The 15,195-nt window shown below is 41.6% G+C and overlaps 1 protein-coding gene across 1 annotated transcript in view; it reads right to left on the reverse strand.

Annotated features, from left to right (window-relative positions):
• The window catches only part of LOC109991642 (notch receptor 1), a 41,314-nt gene that overhangs the window by 4,040 nt on the left and 22,079 nt on the right, over positions 1-15,195 (reverse strand). Inside the window, exons 11-30 of the mRNA XM_020643983.3 lie at positions 14,959-15,192; positions 14,763-14,873; positions 13,196-13,388; positions 12,512-12,657; positions 12,266-12,379; positions 11,410-11,529; positions 11,023-11,175; positions 10,665-10,893; positions 9,933-10,134; positions 9,242-9,395; positions 8,902-9,086; positions 8,143-8,275; positions 6,692-6,949; positions 5,623-5,735; positions 4,964-5,514; positions 4,016-4,450; positions 3,734-3,882; positions 2,200-2,413; positions 1,778-1,868; positions 1,388-1,553 (exon numbers count right to left, since the gene is read on the reverse strand). Coding sequence (XP_020499639.1) covers positions 1,388-1,553; positions 1,778-1,868; positions 2,200-2,413; positions 3,734-3,882; positions 4,016-4,450; positions 4,964-5,514; positions 5,623-5,735; positions 6,692-6,949; positions 8,143-8,275; positions 8,902-9,086; positions 9,242-9,395; positions 9,933-10,134; positions 10,665-10,893; positions 11,023-11,175; positions 11,410-11,529; positions 12,266-12,379; positions 12,512-12,657; positions 13,196-13,388; positions 14,763-14,873; positions 14,959-15,192 — 3,951 coding nt within the window. The remainder of the gene's footprint in view (positions 1-1,387; positions 1,554-1,777; positions 1,869-2,199; positions 2,414-3,733; positions 3,883-4,015; positions 4,451-4,963; positions 5,515-5,622; positions 5,736-6,691; positions 6,950-8,142; positions 8,276-8,901; positions 9,087-9,241; positions 9,396-9,932; positions 10,135-10,664; positions 10,894-11,022; positions 11,176-11,409; positions 11,530-12,265; positions 12,380-12,511; positions 12,658-13,195; positions 13,389-14,762; positions 14,874-14,958; positions 15,193-15,195) is intronic.

Raw genomic sequence — 15,195 nt, forward strand, 5'->3', positions numbered from 1 at the left:
CAACTAACAAATCGAACGTGGACTTGGACACTTTTGCCTGGGTTGAATCATCTCCCTTCAATAACAGATTCTGTTCAAGCGCCAGCACAGGAAAAGCTTCAGAAGGAAAACGTAGCTAGGGGGGGATAGAGGCCTGGCTCGCTAAAGTTAGGTTGCTGCAAAAACGAAAGCATTAATATCTGACTGTGAGATTGACTGTGAGACTGACTGTGAGACGAAGCTCAGTCAGTCGACTTGAATGGGTTTTTCTCCTCTTCAAAAGGAAAGCAAGCCCCAGATCTTACAGATTTGGTCGATTCAAGTGCATCGATCCACAGTGGGGAAAAAAGTGTGCTCTCAAGTTGTTAACCCTGTTGCTTTGATTTCTCATATCTTTTCCTCAGGGAATTTGGCACTTACTACTATTTTTTTTTCATTTGATGCCTCTATTGGTTTTAATAATATGGTATAATAAAAAAGAAAAAGAAACAGAGGCCCATTACTGGTCAAATGATTAATCTGATCAGGAATCAGTGTTTCCCCCCAGGCGCCTGGCTTCCAGCAGGCTGCTTTGAAGAAGATCCTTTACCCTGAGGATATGAGGCTTTAGCAACTCCTACATCCGTGATTTTACACACACACACACACACACGCACACACACGCACGCACACACGCACGCACATGCACGCACACACACACACACACACACACACACACACAGTTATACACACACACACAAACACACACACACTAAAAAACACACACAAATGCACGCATACAATAAAATAAATTAAAATTTCACTTGCAAAAGCCACAAATCTATGAAAAAGCATACACTCACACGCATTCATGCACTCTTAAAGTACACAAAAACACACCAACACAGATATGCACATGGTCACACACACACACACACACACACACACACACACACACACACACACACACACACACACACACACACACACACACACCGTAAATGTTCCTTAAAAAAATTACTTGATCTGTTATATATTTAGATTTTTGAAGAATTAAATGATTTGAAGAATTTCGATTTCTGATGAATGGAGAAGAACTTTTCTGTATTTCAAAAATATAATGCAAAGAAGTCCAATATCAAAGAGCTAATCTTTGTGTGAAAGGAATATCTATTTTCCCAAATAAAGCTTTAATCATCCTGAGTAGGCTTGTTAACATTTTCTGCAGAAAATGTAGAAAATGTTGACAATTTTACAATAAAACTAAAAAAAATTTGTCAAATATTTGATTAGTTTTTGGTTTTTATATTGACAGCAAATTCATCCAGTTTAACCCAAAATGAACCAAAATGTTATCCCAGTCACACAAGTTCCCCCACGTTCCCTGAGAAATTCTGATTAGCAAGTAAGTAAGAGCTCTGTCCCCTACCTGGTCCCCGGACATTGACATCCATGCAGTCGTTTTCAATCTCGCCCTGAGGGGGTGTGGGAGCAATAGAGGGGATGCGCAGGTCGGCAGCGTCCAGGTGCTGCTGCGTCCACTGCCGGTGGTCTGTCTGGTCGTCTACCTCCAGGATAGCCTGCTCGTCAAATTGCTAAAACACGGAACGCAAGAGACAACAAAAACTGTGTGTGAGTAAATTAAAATAAAATACAATTAATAAACTTTAAAAAAAAAGCAGTCAGAAAAGAAATAAGAATGTGAAATAAAATCTTTAAATTCTACACATTGGCGTCCAAAGTTGTAAAAAAAACAAAAAAAACAAAAAACAAAAAAAACAAATAGATAATATAATGTCTATTATTTCTGTTTCCTTACCTTGAAGCGTTTCACATCTGAAGGTTCATCTTCTTCCCAATCATTATGGGCGTCATCCATGAGTGAAATGTCTGAGTTGTTTTTCAGTGGCCTGTGATGATGCAGAAAATTCCGTAAAAATCTTTGTACTCTGCTGCTTCCATCTCATCCGAGCCACTCACCATTAATGGTGCAGCAATGCCGAAAAACAAAAGCATTGATTGAATCCATACCCCACCCCTCTGCCCCGACAAGTCAATTAATGCAAACCTTAACCCACTGTATCATTATCATTAATGATCCAGGCAAAAGCACCTTTTCCTAAATCTGACTGATCACCAGTTACACCCATTTGTCATGCAGAACTAGCTCTATACCTGACCCGCACGCTAACAGGTACTCCATGTCACCAAACGCTGCCCTGTGAATCAACTCAAACTTACTTTAATCCCACCGAATCCTCCCCGACAGGCTCACGTCTCTTCTTCTTGCTGGTCTCTGTGGTCTTGAAGCCCTCTGGGAGCCAGAGGCGCCCGCTCTCGTGGCGGCGCTTTCGGGCAGCCACCATCCCGACTCCGAGGAAGGCCAGTATCCCTACGCCGCCCAGGACCAAGTAGATTGGATAGAGGTCCTGTGGAGGCTGCGGGTCCACTCCGCCTGGTAGGAAAATGGAAAGCATGGTCAAGGCAGGCGCCGAGGAACTGATACGGACCAACAGAGGAAAGACCGAGACATCCAGGATCAGCCTGAGTGTTTGAGCAGAGCTAGTTCCGTTCTTCTTCGCCCCAGCGTTCCCACTCCAAAAAGACACCGCAAGCAGCAGCAAGCGCCAGGAACTGACTGACTGACGATCTTCACCGTTTGTAAAGCTAGCTTGTACTATCTATTCTGTAATAATCAGAATTGCTAACCACTTTTCATCAGAAAAGGAGGAAAAAAAAGGATTGGTCTTGATAAAAAAAGAAAAAGGGGTAAAAAAAAAAAAAAAAAAAACACCACCTCCTCCTCTCTCCCTTTTCAACCCAGGGTACCAAGAGACAACTTTACCATTTCTTCTTTAAGAGAAAAAAGGAGGGGGATTAATGAACTTCAAATTACTGCACGCGCTTTAAGCTGTAAAGACGAAGGATTTATTAGGATTTTCAAGATAACAAAGACTCCCAACTTCTAGCACACTCCCGATCAATTTTTCCCCTTCTCTTTTTTTTTTTCCACTAACGATTTTGAAATGATAAACTCCCCCAACCTAAACCCTCAGAGATGCATTAAGTCCTGGTATTACATTCAGCGAGGTGAAGGTTGCAGCAGCCGCTCACTCAGTGGGATGAAGTGTGTGTGCGTGCATGTGTGTTATCTGTGGACGTATATGTGTACATGAGTGTGAGGAACAGAGAGACAGAAATAGGGTGTTGTATTGTGTGAGCAGGGGGTAGGATGAGTTGATTTGCAACAATTAACCATTTTGGAGCCCCAAGCCAGAGGATTTACACACTGAGGGAAGGATTGATTGTTTAGGCCATGAGATTCACTATTGCATTTGTTCACCTCTGAATAACAAATACACAATCAAAGAGTACCAGGGATGGGACCTGAGCAGAGGGCGCGGCCGATGCTTTGAATGTGTGTGGAGGAGCACGTGTCGTATCCACTTGTGTAAAAGTAAATATGTGGTCACGCAGTACAGAGAAGATACAATTAAAATAGCCTACCACGTTCGATAAGGGAGGGAAATTTGTTCATATATACCTTGATGCTGCATGATGTCTTTTGTATTTGTGTAAAGTATGATGTGTAAGTATTTACACATATTATGTTTTGCAAAGTTTTAATTGTAGCTATCTACCTATGGAAGACTGTATGTAAATAAGCTTTCATGCTAACTCACTCATAAAGATACCTTAACGAAAAATAATACTTATATCAGTTTGAGCATGACTTTTTCTTTGATTAATACAGACTTTTATCAGATGTACTCACTAAAAACAGCTTCAATGGTGTAGGGAACGTCCAGCTTCCCGCTGCTGGCCAAAGCCGCGAGGAAAGCTGCAGCACTGGTGGTGCTCTGGAAACACTCGGTGGACTGCTGGAAGCACTGACGGTTGTCCACCTCCAAGTGAACAACTGAACTGTAGAAAGAGGAGAAAGCAGACACAGAAGTCATGTTGAGTATGGATCATAGTAGAAAAGAAAGAAACTCCGCAATCCTAAAACAATTAAGCGCTACAGTCGAACGAGGAATTTCTATATCTTCTTGTGTACCCTTTGATCTGCAGGTGATCCAGCTCCCTCCTCATCCTCCTGCTCCTGTCAGTTACTTTAAACAGGCTCCTCTTCACCACGTTCAGCACCTCTCCGGGAACTTCTGACCACGTATCAACCGAGCGCTTCGCAACATACTTCTTCAGCTCGTGTTCGTTCCCGTAGTATGGGTAAACCATCATCTCGCCCTTCGCGTCCCTCCTGAAGATCACGTTGGTACGGAGGACACGGCTAAGCTCGCGCAGGAAGCCGAAGGAGTTGTTGAGGAGATGCTCGGGGCCGATGTGGACCACCACCACCAACTGGCCCAGGGCGAGCTTGTCAGGCATGTCATTGGCACAGTCCAGGCCGTCCCACTCACACTCGGCGTTGTTGCAGCCCTGGTCGCAGTGGCCATCAGCGTAGTGGTCCTTGCAGTACTGATCGTACAGAGGACTGAAGAAATAAAATAAAGTTAGAAATGTAGATGTGCAGTACATTATGGTCGGATCGCTAATACACCTTGTTTTATTCATCTGCTATATGAACTGAAGTTTCAGAGAGCAATTAATGGTTAAATTGTGAAAACACTAATCTTATAATGCAGAATAAATAGAATTAATTTTAGCTTTGATGTGTCATAAATATACAGATTTTCCTATTACGTAGATTACTGGTTAGGAAAAAGTCTGCCATATAAATGAACTTATTAAAATACGAATAATTATTATGGTATTTTGAAAAAAAAAAATACTATTAATATATATGTTACAATATGCTTTTGTATTTTTCTATCTAAATATATATAACTATGATCTGAACTATGATTCAAAATATATATTTTTTATTATTTTGTATGACCTGACTGGGAAAAGATGCTCCTTTAATCAACGCCATACCAAACATTCCCAGAAATCTTCTTTAAAACTGTTATCTAAATATAAATATAGAGATATAAGCCCCCCTTACTTGCACTGTCCTTCCAGATTCTGGCAATCAAAGCCATCGTAGAGACATCCAGCGTTGTCGCACTGTGAATCGCACTTCCCATCGTTGAAGTATCTCCAGCACTGCAGCGAGTCCGAGCAGTTCTTCCACGGGGCGTTGAAGTTGAGCGAGCAGTCGCCATTATCCCAGCCGCATGCGTGGTTGTTACAGAGCACGTCGCAGAACTTGTTGTGCTTTGCTTCCTCACACTGCGGGATTTCACAGGAGACCTCAACCTCTGTTAGTGGTGGCAGGATGTCGGGACCCAGAATGTGGCATCGAAGGCCGCTGAAGTTTTGCGGGCAGACGCAGTTGTAGTGTGGTGCCTCGGAGGTGTATTCACATGTGCCTCCGTTGTAGCAGGGGCTGGAGTTACAGGGGCTGTCGGTGGGATACTGGCACTCGGGTCCAGTGAAGGACGGAGTACACAGACATTTGGGGTTCTTGTGGCCAGAGATGCAGGTGCCTCCATTGCGGCAAAGGAAGCTGCCGCAGGCCTGGGCGTCATATTCACACGTGGAGCCAGTAAAACCCTTTAAGAGGAGGAAAAAAAAGGAAGAGAACAAATTGGTTTACACATTTATTCTATTAAATTAATCAAAATTAAAGCTGTGTGTGTATGTTTAGTAGTTTGTACTCACAGGAGGACATTTGCAGATGAAGCCATGTTGCGTGTTACTGGCGACTGCACAGGTCCCTCCATTGCGACATGGTTTCCCCTTACACCCATCAAACACCGTGTCACAGTGCTGACCTGCAAAAAAAAAAAATTATATTGTAAATATTGCCAAAATAACCTCACATTCTTTACCATGATTTAAATGTGGACTTATTATTATCAACCCTGTTTCTTTCAAAGTATTCCTTCTTCACTTTTTACATGTGTGAAAAGTCAGAAAGAACCGTTACTGTTTCTAAAGTTATGTATTCAATCACAACCAAATTATTTAAAGTAACATCATATTAGACAACAGTCTACAGAGAATAGCCCCTTCCACACATGTCCCTCACAGGGGGAGATTTATACAGTCAGAAGGCAGAGGGTGGGGGTCTCTGGAGGCAGGGGAATTTAAAGGGAAGGCAGTGAAAGTTACAGTGGGATGTTTACAACTCCTCCAAGACGGCAGACGAAGCAATTAAGTCCAACGCTATAGCAACAGTTTTTGGACATATTCAATGCATAAACGATAGAATGGAAAAGAAAATACTTCAAAAGAATATGAAGCGTTTCATTACGTGCACAAAGGTTCTCATCAGTGATGCAAGGGTCGCTGATAAATTAAATTTCCCTGCCCACTCAATCATGGCTAACACCAGGATCTTTCGAAAATGTTTACTCGCGGGGTTGCAGGAAAAGGTCCACAAGGGACAGAAATGTTAAATGTTTTTAGGAATGCATTGCATGTGTGAAAGGGGCTAGTGTTTGTACTTGAGAATTAAACATCATAAGTGAAAGTCAGAATTGTTTTATAAATATTTCTGTTGATTCAAATAAATGTTTTTTTCAGCTGTATTTCACTTCAAGTTAACCTGAGTTTTACATTTCATCCTTACAGACATAAAAGTTTCAAAAATAACTTCCATGGGTTTAAAACTTTTTATGTTCAGCTCAACTATTACAAAGGGAATCACACATGACGACTCAAGTTGAACTCAGAAATGAAGTAGGACTCAAAACAAGCTCTAACATCTATCCCCATGACTGTTTACCTGTATAGCCGGTGCGACACTCGCAGCGGTAGTTGTTAGTGAGCTGGATGCAGCTGTGTGTGCCCTGTGGGTCACACGGGTTGGACAGACATTCGTTGACGTCTCCCTCGCAGCGCTCCCCTACGTATCCTGCCGGGCAGTTGCAGTGGTAGCCTCCCACTCGATCCACACACTTCCCTTTGTTGAAGCACTTTGGCTCGTTGGTGACGGGGTCGGTGAACGGGGTGCAGTCGTCCATGTTGATCTCACAGTGCACACCTGAGGGATGTATAGAAGGGAAGTCAATAAAGACATTTTGGTTCTTTATGTAGGAAATGAATTTAATCTGCGGGGTTCATTAAAGGATCATCTTTGTGCTATGTAATGAAACTGTACTTTTTTTGATAAAACTATTATCTAACAATATGCCTGCTTTTAACTCTTAACTATTCTCTCATATCCCGGGATGACTTGCCTTAACCCTGAAAAGGACTTTTGTAAAATCAATCAGAGGACTCTATGCATGTATAAATGATCGCTGACCACTTCAAACATAAGAAACATCTTCACTAATCTCAACACCAAAATGACCGATAGTCAATGGAAAATTATTGATAGGTCTTTTCAACAGTTGTTTTTGTCCCTAAATAAGGGCAAAATGATAGTATAATAAAGCAAGGATTTCTGTTCTCATATCCCCCCCCCCAAAAAAAAGATATTAGTGCTATCCTTATCAATAAATGTGTCAATATAAAAAAAACATTATTTTCATACGAAAAGAATTAAGATACAGTCTAAGAGGATCATTCCCAGCTGTCTGTTCACATGAATCATAAAAAAAAACTCCTGCAGTGGCAACTGTTAACATATATTAGGTGACATTTAGTCAATTTTGATCAACTCAATGTTTAAATGATATTTTTTTTAGAAAAAATTGTTTAAAATCCCAAAACACAAGCTGTTAAGCATAAGGTGTATGATAATTGGGTGTGTAAATCAAGAAGTAGGTGTATTGACATTTTCTTCCATTTAACCCATTTTGCAGTAAAGACAGTAAAGGTTGAGGATTTTGGTAATTAAATGAAGCAATACCAATCGAGACAAAGTAGATCTACAAAAAGAGTGATTATTTTAATTTTGTCCTTTCTCTGTAATGTAATAAACTTTGGGTAAAAACAGAAGCAGGAGTTTCATGTTAGTTTTTTGTAAAAAAAACAAAACATGTTGGCTTCTTTCAGGACACACCTAAATATCTTCACAGTTTGAGCTGACCTAAACACTCTCCCTTCATGTGTGAGAGAAAAATCGATGGTGTATTTGACAAGTAGAGGAAGGGATGGAGGCAGGACGGTAGGAGGAGTTTTCAGACATGCCCTGGCTGCTCTTAAGCCCTAATTAATGAAGCGTGGAGACAAGGAGGAGAGGAAGGAGAGGCGGAGTGGTGTGGAGGAGTGTGTGTGGGGTCTCCTGACCTTGGGTTCCCCTGGGACAGGAGCATTTGTAGGTATTGATCAGGTCAATGCAGGTGCCCCCATTCTGGCACGGCTGGGATAAGCATTCATTGATCTCGTCAGAACAGTTGGTGCCTACGTATCCTGGCATGCACTAAGAGAGAAAAGAGGAACCAAAGAGGAGAAGAAGAAGACACAGAGGAAGAGGAAGAAAAGGAAAGCAGAGGGAGGAGAGAGAGAGGAGGGTTTAATCAATGTCTGACATGAAACAAAGATACTTTTTGTTTACCTGGCTGTTTTCTGGCCTCCATCCTGCCAAGGCCAGCAGATCCTTTATTCCAGGGGAGATTAACACATCCAAGCTATTTGCTTTCTATTTATAAACAGGCCTCTTCATAAGGCCCGTTTGTATCATCTAACAGACTGCCTGCTGTATGCCAAAGCATTAAGACAAATTCATCATACAAAAAGGATACTAGAGATGTTTTTCAAATCTGAATTAAGATGATGTAAATCCAAGAAGGGTGGCATTTAAGACTTCAACTAAATAATTAAACATACAATTACCCAGGATTGGGCTTAAATTTAAACATGTAAAAAAAAATATATATATATATTTATTATTTATATATACATACGTATACATCCTTAGACCTGATGCATTCTGATACGTATAATATAAAGAAAAACACTGCAATAAAAGGATTTCTTAATCCATAGTCTACAGCTTTGACTTTTTATTTCAGCAACCAGATGAATGGTTTTCTTCAGTGCTGTTACCTTGCAGGAGTATCCACCTAAGAAGTCTGTACAGGTGGCTCCATTCTGGCAGGGGTTTGGAGTACATTCGTCCACCTGCTCCTCACAGTAACTTCCGGTATATCCAATCTGGCAGTGGCAGTAATGAACGTTTCCTGCATCCAGACACTGACCAGAGTTACGGCACAGATGGGCAACATCGACTCCTGCACAGAGAGGACAATACACTGTCTTAGTCTTGTTATGTTCAGCCTGCACACAGTTTCATCAACAAATAATTCTCAATACATTATACATGATTTTTAAAGCAGACTGACACACAAACACTTCTAAAAAAAATCACACAAAAACAGGATTTTACCTCTCTGCTTGGCTGCTACCTCACAGGAAACACTTGGGACATCACAGTACAGTCCTGTCCAGCCAGTCTCACACTGACAGCTGTAGGTGGTTTCTTTCTGCCAGCATTTCCCCCCATTTTTGCAGGGGGACGAGTTGCACCACCGAACCAAGTTCTGAAAGGTACAGGAACATGGGAACCAAAGGGTTAAAAAAAAACCCAACATGTTTACAGTGATTTCCTTTCTAAAACAGTTCTTTTGACCTGCAAAACTTTTTGACCCACTTCTAAACCTAGATAGAAAAATCGACTGTATTGATCCCAAATCAAATCATTGTGATTAGATATGTAATGAGTAAATATATATTTTTATGTTATTATAGTAAATAATCGATTTAAAATATAAAACTCAAGTCTATTTAAAATGTAAATACACTTTGCAGGAAGGTAGAGGTGTGAATGTGAAATACAGTGATCTGAGGTGTTCAGCAAATACAATGAAAGAGATGATAATGTGTAGATAAATGGATTAACGGTGCCTGGATTGCAGTTCGAATGAGACAGAAACGACGAGGATGAGAGTTCTCTGATCAACAGTGGTGAGCTGTTGTAAAAAGGCATAGCTCTCCTAGAATACTTTGATAAATAAAGTAATGAAACCTGAAAGACAAGCACGCTCACTAAACGTACAAGCCCCTCTCTGCGCTCCTACCTGACAGTTGAGTCCGGTGTACCCATGTGGGCAGGTGCATTTGTAGGTGCCATAGCTGTCTTGGCAGGTTCCACCGTTCAGACAGGGTTTGGAGTCGCACTCGTTGATGTCATGCTGGCAGTAGCTCCCGGTGAAGCCAGGCGGGCACAAACATGTAAAGGTGTTGATGCCGTCCACACAGCTGCCTCCATTGAAGCAGGAGCTATGGGAAGAAGAAACAAAGAAGAAAATGAATTCATCAAAATGTTAGTATTCTTCAACTGTCAAGGAAGAAGAGATCGGGAAAGCAAATCATAAAATTCGTTAGTTAAGTGCCCGGCAAAGTCACATCTCATTTTAACACAGAAAAAATATTTTTGTTCAAGCAATGCTCTATTTCATATTCTATCTGCACTGAGGATGTTTAGTGGTAGTTTAAGGAACAACTTCAAAGTTGCATGCTATGATAAAGTAGGGGCTTCTTCACCTGCTTATTATGGGACAGTGATGCTGAGGTTAGCTTGTGTAGTCCCTTACTCCACCACAGGGGGCAATGGCAGACAAGAAAAAGTGTCTACTCTAACAAGTGGATGACAGTAAACCTGTTGGTCTACACAGCCTTTCCTCTCCATCATGGGTAACTATAAACTCTTTATTTTCTCATATATTTAAAACTGGGAAGTTTGATCATGAAACCATTAGTTCTAGATACTTGAATATTCTTATGTGATACTTTGTCTGTGGTTTCTGTACCTCTCGGTGCAGTCGGGAGTGTTATTTTCACAGTGAATCCCACTGAAGCCAGTTGGACATGTGCAGGTGTAGCTGTTGACACAGTCGGTGCAGTTGGCTCCGTTCTTACACGGGTTGCTGTCACACTCGTTGATGTCCTCCTCACACTTTGTGCCCCGAAAGCCCGGCAGGCAGGTGCACAGGAAGCCGTTCACCTCGTCCTGACAAAGGCCTCCGTTGCTGCAGGGGTCTGTGAAAGAAGAGTTGGAAAATGTCAGGGGGCAGGCTGACCGGACAAACTGAGAGTGAATCTATTAGTTTGACTAAAAACTCAATTCTTAAAATGAAGAAGTAGAAGGAAAGAGATGGGATATATTACTGGGTCTGCAGTCATCGATGTTGGTTTCACAGTTGCGTCCAGTGTAGCCTGGTTTGCAGCCGCAGCGATAACTGCCCAAAGTGTTCTGACAGGTTGCTCCATTGCGACAGGGATTCTTCACACACTCTTTGATGTCAACCTCACATTTTTGTCCTTGGAGGGTTGGAAGAGGATGAAGAGTTATAATTTCCGTTTTTGAATGGTGGTACAAATCACTTACAAATGCCTTCATAAGACTTGATGAAACTTAATTATTTCATCAGGATAGATAAAAAGGGTAGAAATATTTCTAATGCGTAATATTTTTCCATAAGTCCATAATCTTACCAACATATATATGCATCCATACAATTTAAGACACACGGTCCTACAGGCAGTAGGGTTTACCTTGCCATCCTTCAGGACAGACGCAGGAGAAACTCTGGAAGTCCTCTGACTCCTGGCACACTCCTTCATGTTTACACGGTTTGGAGCTGCATGGTGCCATCAAGTTCTCACAGTTCTCCCCTTTAAAACAGAGACAAAGGAATGTCCATTAAAGCACACCTTTAAAAATACAAAGTATCTTTAACATTTACTGTGTGACATCATGACGGGGTCATGACCTTGGAGATAACCCAAACTAAATGGACACAGAATCATCTTTCAATCAGTGCTATCAGAAGATTTTAGCCAGACTCTGTCAGTATCGGAGGCCTGCCGAGACATTTCCCTATCTGTTTCCATAACACACGGCTCGTTCAGGAAGCTGGCTCCACTTTCCGGCCATTGTGAAGCTATTTGCTTTTCTGTGAGACAGGAAGCAGGCAAACAGGAAATGTGTCAAAAACCCCGTTCCCACCCCGGCAGAGAAAGAGCCTTTTATTATTCAAAGACCTGTGGATTTTTCCAAAAAGACGACTCCACGAATCCAAGAAAATTTGCCCTTAGGCATTCCATTAATATCTGTTTTGTCAAATAATAACTGAGATGACAGGAGAATATTTTCCGGCTCTCTTAACAGGGATGTTCCTGTATCTGAGAGGAGCAGAGTGAGTCAAAGGTTTGATTTCTTTCAGCTCTGCGGAAGTCTTGCTGTTGAACTTTACTCGACAGTTATTTCATCTGTCGCACGTTTTTCCTCTTTTGACAATGACTTACAGGACATGAGCTGTGGAACAAAATCTTCCACAACTAGAAAAATGCCAGAACACCAGGCCAACACATGAGCATATCTAATATATTTCCAGTAATATTTTCATACCAGTGTAAGGCAGGATGCAGATGCACTTGTAGCCTGCGACGTCGTCGATGCACATCCCCTGGTTAAGGCAGGGGTTGGAGGCACATTCGTTGATGTTGGTCTGGCAGTTTGGACCTGTCAAACAACATGTTAAACACTCTTCAGTTTAAGGTCAAAGTTAAGAGGTGTTTGGGGAAGTGTGGTTTGGAGGACAAACAAAATGAGCTGAATTATCAACACACTCAGTCACACAAGACAAACACTGACCGGTGAAGCCCATGCGGCAAGTGCAAACATATCCGCTGGTCATGTCCTTGCAGGTGCCTCCATTCATACAGGGATTGGATTCACACTCATTGTTGTTGATGTCACAGTTCTTGCCGCTCCAGCCAGAATCACAAAGGCATTTATAGCTGACAGAGAGAAAAATGATGGAAAAGGTCAGTTATAAATCTCCATAGATTCATTCAGTCTGACAGACTTTTGTCATTGTTTTTAAGAGTTTAAGTGGGACGCTTCACCTAAAATACTTGAAAAGAAAGCACTTTGCAGTGCTCGCTTTACATTGAACATTGCAATTCCCCTTGTTTACTTGGATTATGACTAAAAACAACAACGAATTTGTTAGTTTTGTAAGTTTTCTACAATAAAAAAGAAACTGTAATCAGTGAAAATTAGATTAAATTGTAAATTAGATAGATGCTTCTGTGTTATATTTGTAATTGTTACATCTGTACATTTTAGCTCAGTGGAGAATAAAAACAACATAAACCAACACAAAAGCACAACAAGTACTTGGTCAAAAATTGGATTGACAATTTAGATCATTTACAGTGTGATTAAAGTAGATCTTTCTCAATGGCTTACAAAGTTAATAAAACGTGTGAAGGGAATAAAATACCACATACCGAACAGTTCAAAGTAATACTCATGTGTTGTAGATGTACATACCCGTTGACCTTGTCTTCACAGTGACCGTGGATGCAGGGATTGCTGAGGCACTCGTTGACCTGGGAGAAGCAGGTGGTGTCATGGTAACCCTCTGGACACACACAGGTGAAGCTGTTGATGCCGTCGATACAGGTGCCGCCGTTGTGGCAGGGGTTGATGGCACACTCGTCAATGTTGATGTTACACATGGTCCCTACAGAATGGAGAACATACTTCAGCATACTTTTTACAATATGCTTATGTTATTATCACGTTGATGACTGATCAAGTGGTCATTTTTGGAGTTTAGTTTTATTTAGTTATTTGATGGGAAAGAAATGCAGATATGACATCATGATCAAACGCAGCTGCTGTATTGTTCTTGCAGAGTAGAGTCGGAACAGCGTGAGGAGACATGACAGACTAACACAGGAGCTATTACACTTAACAATAACAACTAGTGTTTGCTTTTGGCTTCATTTTTGTACAATGGGAGGAGATGCAGACATGTTGTCCATATTAGTATACACTCTATGAGTGAGTCAAGTTATATCACTAACTGTCTTTCAGATTATTAAACTATTCCTTTAAAATATTTAATCATGCCACATGTTGCCACTATTGGTGTATAAGCAGTAAAGTAACTTTAAAATACCTTCAATAATTTCTTGAACACTTTGCACTCTATTTGAAGTATTAGTTTAAATACACAATGCTAACTCATGCCGTCCCACGCAAAGACTCTACACAATGAAGTCTATATCTCAGCGCGGTGAATGTATCCAATTTCCAGAACATGAGGAGTTTAAAGTCCCCCTTTGTCGGCCACTTGAAGCGTCGACGCCATTCAGCCTGGTGCCACGCATAACATCAAGGCACTCCATTTAGCTTTAAAGCAGGGGCCGGCTTCCAAGCTTTTAACAGCTCAACTTTCAGGAATCTTTTCTCCTGCTCAAATCCCAGGTGACTGTGTGTGCCTGAGTGTGAGTGTGTCTGTGTCCCATCTTTGTGTGGGAGGGCAATTCGCATGTTTAGGCAGCGGCAGGTTTGGGTACAGGGTGGAGCTGGAAAGTGACACCGGTCGTGCCTCAGAGGAGCATGCTCACTCGCTCGCCATCTGTCACCCTCCCCATCGAGACCCACACTTATTCGTCCATACTTTTGCTCCACTAATCCTGCACCTTAAACACTTGTTTGTTTTACTGTTCACCTGAGAGAGTGGTCATGTTTTTAACCGGTCTTAAAATAACTTTAATACATTTCTGATTCAATTTAGAGGGAAAGAGCTTGCATTGTGAATATGAACACACGTCTCCTGTTTCTTCATAGTGTTTTATGACTGACATAACGTAATGGACAATAAAGTTGACTCTGATTCTAATGGCTTTGTTCATGACTTCACAGTTTAAATCTTTTGCAGACTCCCATGTTTCATCTTCCTCTAATTCCAGACTTTTCTCTCTGTGTAACATCTTCCAATCCCTAAATTTAGCTTTCGTAGAGAGACGTTTGGAAAATAACTCAATCCTCTTTCATGCTTCAAAACTGGGTAATGAAATAAACAACAATCCATGCATATGATGCTTACCTGTGTAACCGGGTTCACAAGCACACTCGTAGCCATTGATCTTGTCAATGCAGGTGCCATAGTCGCAGGGATTGCTCTTACAGTCGTCAATGTTGATTTCGCAGTTAATTCCTGTAAGAAAATTGCTTCAAGTCACCTTGATTGTCAAGGGAAAATGTGTGTGTCTCTTAAATTGTGGGTGTGAGGCATTGGTTACCTGTGGTTCCCTTTGGACAGCTGCAGATGTAGGCGTTCTCGCGGTCCTGGCAGGTGCCTCCGTTCCTGCACGGCTGGCTCAGACACTCGTTGATGTTGATCTCACACAGTCGTCCGGTGTATCCAGGGTGGCACTGGCAGCTGAAGGAGGCCAGGCCATCGATGCATTTGCCGTAATGGCATGGGTCTGAGTAGCACTCGTTGATGTCTGTCTCACAGTGCCTTCCAGAATAACCTG

Source organism: Labrus bergylta, chromosome 2, assembly GCF_963930695.1.
Source record: "Labrus bergylta chromosome 2, fLabBer1.1, whole genome shotgun sequence".
Classification (NCBI taxonomy): domain Eukaryota; kingdom Metazoa; phylum Chordata; class Actinopteri; order Labriformes; family Labridae; genus Labrus; species Labrus bergylta.